The 13976-nt window shown below is 36.1% G+C and overlaps 1 protein-coding gene across 2 annotated transcripts in view; it reads left to right on the top strand.

Annotated features, from left to right (window-relative positions):
* The window catches only part of LOC115919015 (activin receptor type-1-like), a 39339-nt gene that overhangs the window by 11857 nt on the left and 13506 nt on the right, over positions 1-13976 (top strand). For both annotated transcript variants that reach the window (XM_030996993.1, XM_030996994.1), the window contains exons 2-3: positions 11931-12112; positions 12783-12930. In XM_030996993.1, the coding sequence (XP_030852853.1) occupies positions 11931-12112; positions 12783-12930 (330 nt within the window). The remainder of the gene's footprint in view (positions 1-11930; positions 12113-12782; positions 12931-13976) is intronic.

Below are 13976 nucleotides of genomic sequence, written 5' to 3' on the forward strand. Positions count from 1 at the left end.
TAAAATATTCTTTGGGTTTTGTTGTTGTTTGTGTAATTTTTGTTATTATTTTCATGTAATGCCTAATGGAACCACTTAGCAGGTTTGATGAATAATTCATTTTGATTTTAAACATTTCAATTTTCATTTACATGTATTTTTAATGAATAAAGATGCACAAATGCGCTTTGAGATATTCCATTTCTTTCGGTTGTGAAATGTTAACTAGTTAGATCAAAGAGAATCCATGAAGCCCTTCAGAGGGAAAAGATAATGTATTGCCTGGATTTTGCTCTTAGGATTGGTTTAATTGCATTCCATATCTTCTTCCCCCACCTGACAAGTGCACACCCTTTTGGGTTTGAATCCTAGAGGATTTCTAGCATTCTTCCTGACCTCCTCCCAACTAATGAAGAAAAAAAGGATTTAGTTTGAGAGCTTTGATAGATCCATATCCACCCACTGGCTGGTGATAGGGTGCAGTCTCAATCCCTGCTAAGTTAAGATATCAAAACTACATTGCGCAGCGTTGTTTGTACTCGAACTTCGATCCCAACTTTCTGCACTTGAAGATCTGGGGATAAAACTGTAGGAGGAAGATTGATGAAGGAATTCCCTTGTATGGTGATTTAAAGGAGATGTTCTTCTACAAAGCTAGATGAATAACTTAGAATCTGAACTTGTCAGGAGCTTACTTTCCATGCCTTTCTGCTTTGATTGACAAAGCTGTTTATGGGTTGTTTTGTGAAAAGTTTCTTTTGTATTCAAATGTTGGCTTGGCTTAAGTGAGCCAGAAGTACTTTAGCAAGATGGGTCTGATGAGATAAGTGTAATCCTCAAAATATATGTTTTTCTCAAACTTTCAACAACAAAATAATAATTATCCTGAAGAAGAAAAAGGGCTAATTTGGCAGGGTACATTAGCTACATGTTTTTCTGTATTCCTGATAACAATATTGTCCTCAGACACTGTATTTGGAACTCTGTTAATTTCTTAGCAAGCCTGCTTACTGTGTCCCTACTTGATATAGAAGAGCCTAAATGCCCAACTGTTTACATTGTATGTATATTGGAATACAAACTAGATGTTAGCAGGACAAAGAAATAAGGAATGTATATATTTCAATGATTTACTGGTACAGTATGGATAATATTGACTTAATTTAAGCATTTAAGGTAAATCACTTCCAATGCAAATGCTACATACATGTACTGTACATGTACACATACTGTAGGAAGATGTAATTTTCCTCATTTAAGAAAAATAAAAGTTGAAGTTGTATTGTTTTTTCATACTTTCAAGTCACTGCTCCAAATTTGAAACAGTTGACACCTGAATTAATCTTTTCTTTTTAAGTTGTAATACAAAATTGTAGGCTTGCAAGCACATGTATTTTACAAGCAGATACGCTTTTGTACCAGTAACTACATTTGTATGTGTTAATGATGGTTACCCTGTTAATAGATAACATGAGATGTAGGTACTAGCCTTCCTGTCTCCTGTAATTTATTACATAATTCACCATACTGTATTTCATGTGATCATTTAATGATCACATCATGTATTGTTATTTTTTATATATACATGTATGTTTGTTGTAAAGCGCATTGAAATGTCAACAGACATGAAATGCGCTATAAAAGAACAAAGTATTATTATTATTATTATTATTATGAAGATGTATGTATAAAAATAAAAATAAGCACAAGGAGTTATCGTACCATACATGTAATTTTTGCTGGCAGGGTCCTTGTCAATTTTGATAGAATTTGATAGAAGAGTTAAGTTTTTATTGAAGGTTGCAGGCAGCAACAGGGATATCAAATGTTCATCATAAATGTATTATAATACTTGTGGCATATATTACAAGAGGGGACACAAACGGTCATGCTATATTCATACAATCAGATTTATAGACACATGTAAACCCAAGCCTTTTATTAAGTCAAAGCAGACCGGGAGCCAAATATCTGAAAAAGCGGCTCCCGGTCCTTATTTTTTTTAGAGAACCGGGAGCCGTTTTCCAGGACCAGGAGCCGTTTCCAAAATTGATGAAAATATGTACCGTATTCTTTTAAATTATTTGTTAAACGTTACCTTTTATTTATACATACGGTAGTTTAATTTCTAGTTTAAATTTTGAGCACTCTAATATTAAATCACTCATACCTTAGATAAATCTGTCATTTGTAGTTGTTGTAGTTCATGTTTAATACTATTTTCATGCCGTTAAATGTCAAAAATTTAAAAATGTTGGGAAGGGGGGAATTAAATTATTTCTATAAAAAAATATTTAAGAAAAACCAGATCTATAATGACAATGCAGAGCTTCCAACCTGTCGCTTTCAAAAAAACATATTATTCAGCTTGAAAAAACATATTTTAGGTGAAAAAAAAAGATTATGCCTGTTTTACGTTTTTGTTATATTCCCTATAAAATGCTATTGCATTCATGTTTCTTTGAATAAAAACGAATTCAATCATTGAGAACGGCCGATCTGTCACTTAAAAAAAAAAAAAATAATAATAATAATAATAATAATTAGAAAATTTAAAAAAAAAGATTTGTTAAATATATTTACCTATTTTATCAGAAAAGTCCATTATTCAAAACATCACAGAATTTTAGTCAATGAGTACGAGGGCCGCTGAATCAAGGCAAGTCTGGAGTTGCAATCAACTTTGTACATAAAGTCAATGCATCAGCAGATCCGGTGTTTTGATTTTCATTTGCCTTTTTGAAGATACCATTACATTCGAAGGGCATGCGATAGGCCAAAAAACTGGTAACAAAATCGCTGATTTCTTGATTTTTAGCGCTATTTTGATGAAACTGTTTCTTAAAACTGGGCTTAACCCCCGTGAGCTTTGGAAATATGGCTCCAATTCCGCATTTTTGACAGCAAAATTTGGCTTTTGGGATGGATTTTTGGAAGTTACATCGAGACTTTCTTGTACTAACACTGTGTGTGAACTGCAGTACAGCACTGATGTCATTTGTGTGTGTATGCATGGCCTGGGCTGGGGAAATGCCTCGTCTTTGAGTGGTGTACATCCCATGTATTGTGTGCTCCGTTCTCCGCTAGGAGTAGGAAATAGCGGCCGCTCGTATTCGGCAATTGTTTCTGGGCGATTTTAATTAGGATTCTCATTATAATGATTAGTTAGGGTTCATTCTGTCCACGTTTAACTTGTATCAAGTAAGTTTTTGTCACATTTGTGAACATTTAGTGCTAGACATGTGGAAGTTTATGAAACAGAAAATGTTAATTCTCCCAGACCGGGCGCCAGAAATAAAAAATGACCGGCGCCCGGTACTCATTTTCCCCGTCTTACCGGGCGCCAAAAGTCAGGGACCGTAGGGTAAAAATCGCCCGGCGCCCGGTTAATAAAAGGCTTGTGTAAACCTGTAGCTTGTAAGATATTATTGAAATGGCAGGGACAATATAATAACCTTCCTGTATCAAAGGATTAAAGTTGATGAAGATTTTACAAAGGCATTATTAAAGTGTTAGCTCGATCCATGGTCTTCTTTTCTGCTTCATGCCTGGTTCAAGTTTATGCGCATATTTATCCATCTGTCCTAGCAAACTTACCCTGTAGGGGGATTTGAACACCCAGTAAGTAAACTCTCCTAATTGCGTCTTTCATCGAGGGACTTCTCTCTCTCAAGCTGTGTTCACAACATAATAGCCTTTTTTCAAGCGTTGTGTCTCCTAACACAGTATTAAAACACTGTAAGGATGGGTCTCGGTCATTATGGTGTAAAGAAATACATTGGGTGAAGAACAGAAAATATTGAGATCAGCTTAAGAAGAGAAGAACAAACAACAAATATAAATTTACTCTGAAAAGATTTTTTTAAAAATCAAATGAACAAAATAAAAAACAAAGCTGTTCATACCTTTTTTTAACATATCCTGTAAAGAGAATTTTGTCAGCATTTCTGTTGAAAAAACATGAGACTGCTCATTACCGGTATGTTATTGTGCGTGTCATTGCACTATAACTGACATATGAACAATGTGCATCATTGTGACTCACATAAATGTACAATGAAGATACAGTTTGGTTTTCAGTGGCCTAGCTTTCAGGCAGAAATAGTTTATCCTACTCATTGACAAAAAATGCTGAATTTGGACAAAAGGAGGTATGGGGGATAGTCTATGGATTCCAGACTAGGTAATTCTTGTATAATTACCATGTATCATATGGGGGAGGGGGGGGGGGGGGGGGAGTGGTTAGTAATTCATCTTTTCCTATCTTACATATAAGTTAGATGAGCTTTCCAACTAATACCTAGTAGTGCTTACTACAGGAAATCTTCTTCTTGAAACCCATCCAATTCTTTATCCGCATGTACCTGTACATGTACATGTGCATAGGCCCTGTATGTACATGTATTTCCTCATAATGCATATGGAAAGGAATCTGAAAGACAGTACCAGTTAATTTGTATATTATAGTAGACGTTACATCCTTCTTCCTCTAATCAGACGCTAGTGTCATTGTACATCAAGTCTTTCTTCATGTAGTTTTAGTTTAGCAATCTTTTGTTTCTCATTCATATTGTTTTAGAAACGGTTTTGCACTCATACTGCAGGCATTATGATAGATAGCCTGTACACATTGGCCTCTGAACATTATGCATATTCCTCAGTAATTGCAGCAATTGAGTGAAAAATCAATACTAATTTTCAACATTTGATCAATATTCCATCATGACATGAATGTATTTAATATCCATCAAAAGGGGTTAATGACATCCCATGAATGAAACCTTACTTGTATTTGGTAACTTTTACTTTCTGAATCATGTAGTATATCACTACTGATACTGTAGTAACTTGAACAAGATTTCTTTTTTCCCTCATTTATTAGCATTCTTGTACTTGTGTAGGTGCTTATCTGTGGATTATTTTAAATATACAATGATTATTAATAGTAGTGATGATATACCCTCATGAAGGCAGACTTTCAGTTTAAAATAGGTTTATTTAGATGACAATTTCACTTGACTCTTAATCCAAGGGTTGAGGGTTCAAATCCCAGCACGGCAGTAAAGTTCTTTGGCAAGATCTGCATTTGCCACTCTCCACCCAGGTGTAAATGGGTACCTGGCAATTGCTGGGGTAACATTAATTGCAGGGCCCTCAGGAAGAATAGCACTGAAGCTGATGAGGCTTCCCTTGGTAAACACAATTATTATTATTATTGTTTATTAGATTTTCCCCAAAGCTTCTCAGAGGTATTTATCACTCTCTGATCCTATCTTTTTTGTTTATTGAAAAGCTAATAGTATAATCAGAGTTCTCATCATCATTCTCCAGAGTTAGTGAGACTAGTGACTAGTGAGAGTTACATGTACCGGTATCTCATATCTAGGGGAGCTTTAATAGGTGTGGCCATGAAATTTTTAATGAGTTATGTAATGAGGCTACAAAACTAATTAATGATTGAGAATTGATCCATGTCTGTCTGAAAATCGAAACAAAAATTGATTTCAACCAACGGACAAGGCCTAATTTCTCACTAATAGCCTTTTCATACCAAAGGGAATTTATATGGAACTCTGATAAAGAAATGTGTAAAGAATCATTGTATATAGCAAAAGGAGCATACAGACAGGAATACAACATTGTAGATGTATTAAGAAACTAAATCTGAAAGAGGCCAGGTGACATGACAGCTGACCAATGATCAGTGCGCGCTCACAATAAGCCCCGCCCAGTATGGTTTTCATACTAGAGCTGGACCCTGATTCTGTATATCATGTTTAGACTAGAAACAAACGTAATTACTTGTATAGATATACATTGAATTTTGGTAGACTGGATGCCGTTTTTTTCCTCCCTTTTGCTGAAGTTTATTCCCTCTGTGATTTATGCCTTTTCTTGTGTAGTGCCTATATTATTTATATTATAACGTCTTTATATGATTTCAAAGGACTTTAAAAATCATTACTCCAGTTTTATTTTGTTATCAGAAATTATTATTATAAAATTTTCATGGGTATCAACATTCCTACTACAATGTTTACATTTTTCAAAGACTGTTTGTGGCAGAGGCCCTTTATTAAACTGGACATCATTATTATAAACCCAGAGAAAAAGATAGGGATAGTGGGATACGGCCATGGGATGTGCGATGTTGTCAAGTGATTATAGCTTTACGTCTCTCCTGACCTTTCATTCCTGGTTCTCTGATTCTCTTATACCAGGTGTGACTGTTATTGACCCACTGGGCGATTGAAAGGGGGCATCTTGGCACCTCTCCACCAGTCCCTCCTCCCCTCTATTGTTCCTACTCACGGCCCTTTTTGACCCAGCGCAAACACTTCAAATCACTTCAAATTTGCAATTTGAAGGATAAAGCCCTACATGTACAGTCCACCCGGTTCCCTCACATTGTTTACGAGACATAAATAGCATCACTCGGTAGCATTAATTTGCCTAAAACAGTTGCTAATCATTTGCTCAATGGTAAAATGTTCTGACCATATGTAGTAGTCCATATTAGAACAACAGCCGGGAACGAACTTCTCTTCTTGAAAAAATTATGAGTAAGCCTATGTCTTTGAGAGCTTACAGTAGACCAGACAAATGACAACCTATACTGGTAGACAATAGGCATAGGGAAGTACTCAAGATTCTGTGACCACCACTAAACAATGGCTGGGATATACATGTATCCTCTATTGAGGATGTAGTATTGATGAGAGATCAGACACCCCTGATCATTGAAGAGCCAGGATTAGTATACCCTGAGTCAATATCTTTGTTGAGAGGGGGTATCCTTAAACCCCCCTTCAGAGCTAAATGAACCCATCAACCCTCATCTATACAGGCTAGATCTGAATGGTCATATCAAGGAAACCTTTCAGGGTAGGAGTGGGTGAATGGTGACCAATCTTGAGGGGGACATGTGTGTAATAATAGATCCACAGCTTAGTCTTGAGAAGTGGCCATAGTCTCAAGATTCTGCTACCTCTCTCAAAATCCCTTTTCATTCAGTTGGTCTTTTGCTTTCTATTTTCTACATTTTAAGTCGGTCTTTTTAAGATGGTAAAATGAAAGTGTTTGAATGCTCCTCTTTGGCTTCTGTCATCACGATTCCCTTCATGAAAGAATTATGTTATGCACATTTGTTATTCATATCTCAAATAACTCCTTCTATCATAATGGATAGCGTTCATTCATGTACATTAGGAGATTTGTATTCATGTGCACTGTATGCATATGGCATCCTGTCTTAATACGTAAATGCCAGTGGCGACAAATCCCGTTCATTTGAGGAAACAGGATTGTAAACGGGATCTTTCTCCATCCTGCCTGGAGTGCCTCTGGGCTCTGCATTAGCTTCCTCTCAGTGCGTTTAGCTCCCGTGTGTTTCTAGCATCTGGGAGCGATAGTTAGCCAGGATTAGGTGGAAAGAAAAAGATTAAAAAGCTGAGGTCATTGGCTTCTGAGCAATGCTGATTTCTTTAACGGACTATTTGGAGGCTTTTGTTCTGTAACCTGAGATACTTAAGCTACGCGTCTGTTTTGGAAATATTTCTTGTAATTAAAAAAAAATTGAGTTCTGAAAAAAATACATCTAACACTCTAAATGTCCTTAAGGACGGAAATTAAATTAATAGTGTTAAATTCCCACTTGAAAGGGTGTGTACTTATAACCCTATATCACCCTTGTTTGAGCCAATTAGGTCAAAAAATACCCTTATTGTTTTCATGCTCAAATCTTAATTTTTGTTATGATACTGAACATGGGTTGACTTGAAATGATGCATTATTTCAACTCCACTTACAAAATTACTATCACAAAATCTTGTCAAATAATAAGGCAAGACTTCCATTGATTTTAAAAATCCTGATATTTTCTTTATTGGATAAAATAATAATCATGTCATTCTACGAGCAGAACTATCCTACATGTACCGGTATAGTGTATTAGGAAATCCAAATTGAATATTGATTTGGTGATGCATCATGACATGAGTATGAAGCCTTGTCAATTGGATTTGCTGTGCACTTCAAACATGCATGGAGATATTAGGCATAACTCCCTTGTTAGATGTAAAGAAGTGTGTCGAGCAAATAAAGTAGTTTGTAAGCTATCCTATACATATGTTTAGTTGCGCGGAATATAGGCTACAATGCCACATGTAATTAAAGAGATGAAAATTACCATAGGGGCTTCTGGGCAGGGGGGGGGGGGGTACCCTAGGTGTTTAGGTGCATCTCATTTACTTGTTCTGTCCATTATTGTCATAGCTGTGTTCGAAAAGACTAAATGGTGTTCCTGGTATATCAACTTGGTAGATCAGGTCTTGTGCCATATCAAACAACGATACTAACCAAAGAAATGGTTGTAAAGCATTAGTCAAAGAATGAACAAAATGCTTTGTCTAGAATGAGTGGCCAAAGGAATTGAACAATACAAAATTGGTTGAAGGGACTACCGGTAACTAAGTGGATTCTTGGAAGGAGTTTCCAACAGATTTACCAAAAGCACTACTTTAAAAATAGACCAAACAGACTCATGTTCATCAAAAGAACAGACCAAACTTAATTATGGCCAAATGAGTATAGAGCAACAAAGACTCACCAAAGAAATTGGCCAGAGAAAGATCAAAGAGATTGAACAAAGGCTTAGTCCAAAGATATTGGTCAGAGGCATTAACCAAAATCGTTTGCCAAGGAGGAGGAGGAGGCCAAAGAGATTGGTCACAGGAAATTAAGGAATTGACGTAAGGAAATGGTCAAATGGGTATGTCCAAGGGTCAGCCAAACAATTTGATCAAGAGGATTCATCAGAGGGATTGTCCAAAGTGGTAAAAGGGTGTTGGCCAAAAGTGGGAATGATGATTGAAACCCCAAATCTGACCACTATTTAATTTTTCATTTACCAATTATATAAACAATGACATATACAATGACATTGATATTACATATAGAACTAGGGAATACAAAGAAACCATGAGATTCAAAATGTTGTTAAGTTACATAAATACATGTATTTTTGGTAAATAATTGTCAGATTGGCTGATAAGTTGTATTTTCTCCTTGCATGTTTGTATTTACCAAGTTTAGAAACATTTCTGTGGAAAACAAAAATCATTTAATATTGTTGATGAACCTGTATGGAAACTGTTTTAAAGGGGAAGTCCACCCTGAAATTAAGTTAGTTTTAATAGGAGTAGAAAAATGAGAGAAACAAGTCAGTGAAAGTTTGAGCAAATTCCGATTAAAAATAAGGAAGTTAGGATTTTTGAAGTTGTGATCAATCAAACACAAATTGGCAACTCTATGACGTATCATGCGAGCTCAACTTCCATTTGCTCAGTACTAAAAAAATCTAAAATTTTCATTTTCCCTCAAGAAAAATTTCAACCATACATGCACCCTAAATATAATAATTGCAAATATGTTTCTATACTCCCCCTGCAAGGAACAAATATATATTCCGTCATCAATAACGAAGAAAACATGATTTTATGGAATATTATGCACAAAGCAAATGAAGGAGAGCTCGTATAATAAGTCACAGAGTTGCCAATTTGTATTTGATTGATCACAACTTCAATAATTCATAACTTTCTTATTTTCATTCAGAATTTGCTCAAACTTTCACTCACCTGATTTTCTTATTATTCTGCCTCTATCGAAACAAACTTATTTTTGGGGTGGACTTTCCCTTTAAAGGCAACAAGTGCAGCAATTACACCTTTCACTGTTTTTGCCAAAAGATCTTTTAGTTTGCCAATAACAAAGATTGAACACTCTTCTCAGTATTTCAATTAAATGTGTTGGCTTGAGTGGGTTGAATGTAGGTGTCTTCAATCAGATGATGCAACTTGTTAATAGATGCATGCATGCCTTGTTCATTATTAGTATCATTACTATGTAGAAGGCATGACTAGAAGATTGTGGGTAGAAAGCAGCTAATCTTTGGTTGAATTGCTGCTCATGGGTAAGACTGAATTGATTAGATTCTCAGAGAATGTTTCAACAGGAAATGAAGGGTGACAGCTTTTGGCTTGATGTCGTTGGTAATCCAGATGACTAGATGAATCCTCCGTGGCAGGCATGTCGATGTAGGGACAGCCTTGTGGGCTAGGAGAGTGTGACGTTAACCCCCTCACTGCAGAGGCAGGAGCTACAAAGTAGTCTTCTGGGATGCTGTAGGTTAAGAAGTATCTCATCTTAGAATGAGATACACACCAGATGGAGCATGCATGCTTTGTGTTTGTTTGGCTAGACTCTGCCTTCTTGCTTGGCTGTTGAAGTAAAAGTCTAGGCTACAATGTGAAAGAATAAAAAGGATTAATGTGAACAAATGAAATTTCAGTCTTTGTGAATATTCCGCAAAGTGTTTCTGATTTGTAGATGCAATCACTGGATACTATTCTTATTTCTGTAATGTTTCCAATCTAAAGTTGGAAGATGAAGTGCAAGTGTATGCAAATAAACTGTAAATCAAACATACCCTAATTGTTCACCATTTACAAGTGATAACCATCTTCCAAATCAGCCAACTATTGAAAATCCATCATTTAATTTCCGTTGTAACTGTGATAGACCCTGATTGGGTGGACGGGGAGAGGAATGTTGAGATTTAAAGAACTGTATTGTTAGGTACATGTAAATAATTAACCCAAGCATGTACACATGTACGGTATGCATTTCACTTTGTCAAAAGTGTTATGAGAGGATTATGTGTGTAATAGATTTTGACATAAGGTTGATGATGTACCTGATTCATGTAATTTCTTCTCAACCCCTAAATTATCTTTGACAGCTGTTTTATTGGATGATGACTTGCTCGTTTTAACGTGCCTATGTCAATGACAAACCCATGTTGCTCGTTAGTAATAGCACATTGAGACTTGGATGAATGCACAATATCAGTATTACATAATATACATGTATATGACAGGATCATTTTTAAATGCATATAAGTGACATTTTATTGAATGTTACCTGTATACTATTTCAAGGACCACATCGACATTGTATGATGTTCTATAGTAACTTCATCATTTGTATCTGCTATCTATCAGAACAGTGCATGAATCATATGTGAGTAGTCTGTCTGGCTTTCATAAGTTAGTTGTTATGTATTATATCTGTGGAAACGTTATGTACTTATAGAAGTTTTCTTTCCATTATCCACATGGATTTAAACCTGGGAGTATAGTATACTGAGCTCCACACTCCTGTATGATCAGTTCACCTGATGCCACATGGTAAAAAAAAAGTTCCCACTTGAAGTATGGTATGTGTTATATTTGGTAGGCCTCAAGACAATCTGACTTTTGCATAAATCTCAGGAAGTTTTTGTCAAACTTTTGCTTGCCACTGTTTGAATTGGTGGATGCACTTCAAGAGTCAGCATTGCTTTGTATATATGGGACATCAGAGGTAACATGCTATACACCGATTCGGGCGACTTCTGGTGGAAGTGCGCCCTCATAAGGTGACGCCATAACTGGGGGGCGTCTGACTGCAGCTAGCTAGCTTACATTGCATTGCAGCAGACGGGTATGCTATACCTATACCGAACCTCGCCCAGGCCGGCCAGGGTCGCTGCTCCGCTAGCTAGTAACCGCTCTCGAGCTCTCTGTACTGTCAGCTGGATCGGAGAAGCCCCCCAGTTATAGCGCCGCCACCGGCGGGCAGGTACATAAAACCCCCAAACCGAATCGGTGTATACATGGAGTGGTGTGTGTCCTATTAGTGTTGCTTGGCTCTGTGAACACTTAAAGGATTGTAATAAGATAAGAAATAACACTCATTTAGTTAAATCCATGCGAGTTATTGATGTGATATTGAACTGATTGGTAAATTGTTGTCTTCCGTGATATGAACCAATGTATGATTGCATTAATGAAGTTTAATTTTTGTCATGCCCATAACTCAACTTGACCTTTGACCTTCATATCTTTCAGTGTCGACGATGCGAGCTAGTCAAGATGTCTACGTGGCTGACCTAGCTCACCAAGTCAACAATAGTGTGACTCTACAGTGCAATTGTGATGACTATAGCTGTGAAGGGACCAATCGCTGTGAAGCACTTCGGAAATGTTTCTCATCAATAACAGAAGTAGATGGCATCATCATGAAGAGAATGGTGAGTTTAACCAGGATTTATCACTCCGTCTCTGATTACTGAGTAATCTTAGTCTCTCTGCCATGGTACTTTGTCCAGATTCATCCTTAGATATATTATAAGTCTATCAGGTCAAATTCCATCCAGTATCAATTATTGAACTTTATAGCTATTTTTCTGCAAGATCATTTCAAAGAGATATTTTTCTTCATAAACCAGAAAATAAACACTGGGGATCATTAAAACACACTTTGGTGTGTATTGTGCGATGTATGTTCCCATGACAAAGTGGTCAGCAGGTTATTTACTCTGATGTACAATGTACATATTGTGATGGTTTTATATAGTTTCAAGGCACCTATTTCAAAATAGCACTTACCGGTACATATTCAGTTAGGTATGTTGATTGAAGAAATTCAAAAAAGTACTTGAAAATGGTTCATCAAAAGTTTTTGTGCGATGCTTCAGCTTCATTAAGCCAAAATGATTTGACATAATAATGATAAAATTATGCTCGTAATGACATAATATGGAAGTAGATGACAGATAATTCTTCAATGATTTCTACAGAACTTGCTTACATATGATGACAAGTTGGCATCAAAAACATTTTTATCTTCTAGGTGTTGCCTGCTAGCACTTATTAGTGCCTGTTTAACCTATGATATTCCATCATTCATTATTTTTGCAGGGATGTGTGAATACAGAAGAACAGTTCAACATGTTTTGTAAGATGCATCCTTATCCAGACATCTCTGTGTTGTGCTGTAATCGTTCCTTCTGTAATAATGATCTACAACCAACGTTCTTACCAACGACAACACCTCGTATCACAGAAGGTTAGTATGATATATCTGGCTATAATGGTTCCTCATGTAGAGTCAACATGGATCTATAACTCGACCAAATACCCCAGAGATCTGTAACAACCTGTATGAAAGTATTTACACTAGTAAACATGGTATCTATTAGAAATATAAAATGGTGATTGGGAAAGACCTTTCTGTGTGATTGGCTCATCTTCAATTAATATGGAATTATAAACTTAAAGGACCTCATAATTCAATGTACTACAAATTGCTCTCATGACCAGTAGGTAGGGAGTTCTGGGTTATTCCAGGATTACAATTGACATCTCAAAATCTAATTCAGAATCTTTGTCCCTCTATACAAACACATTCCCTTTGAACTTGATAACATACATTACAAATCAAGAATGAGGATGTTATGGTCATGCTATCAAGGATTTAACATGATGGATGGTATCATGATTGCCCCACTGGTTCAGGCAGATGGTAGGTTAATCACTGTAGATTGAATCAGAAACCATTGTCAGCTTTTAAAAAATTATCATTGAATTATCAAAATATTTAGCTTTCTCAAATTCGGGAAAAGATAACTTTTGAAAGGAAAAAGCATCTACACTTTAGTGAAAATGGTACGAAAGCTACATGTATATTCAAACGATTGAAGGAACAATTTAGTGGATTTAAAGTACATGTACAGTTGAAATATAAAAATGTACATGATCACAAATCTCTTTCTCACACCAATCATGTGGGCAATAGCATGAAGGATTCCTCCAATCAATTATATACTGTAGCTATCATTCACACGCTGCTCTCTTACCCAGAGATTTATCTACTTAAAGATATTTCTTCGCATGATATTTAAATTAAATCTTTTATAAGAAAGAAGATGTAGTTGGTAGACTATTAACCCACATTCTTCACTATGATGAAGCTAGGTTTGATGCGCTCTACAAGATTTAAATTTCATTTATAAAGCATGTAGGAAAGAACCTTCATGAGCTGTCATTATGTGGTCACAATTAATGTTATATACCTCACTTAAGAAATCCAGCCATCTGATTGGTCGAATTGCA

Source organism: Strongylocentrotus purpuratus, unplaced genomic scaffold (genome assembly GCF_000002235.5).
Source record: "Strongylocentrotus purpuratus isolate Spur 01 unplaced genomic scaffold, Spur_5.0 spur5_contig_857, whole genome shotgun sequence".
NCBI classification, from domain to species: domain Eukaryota; kingdom Metazoa; phylum Echinodermata; class Echinoidea; order Camarodonta; family Strongylocentrotidae; genus Strongylocentrotus; species Strongylocentrotus purpuratus.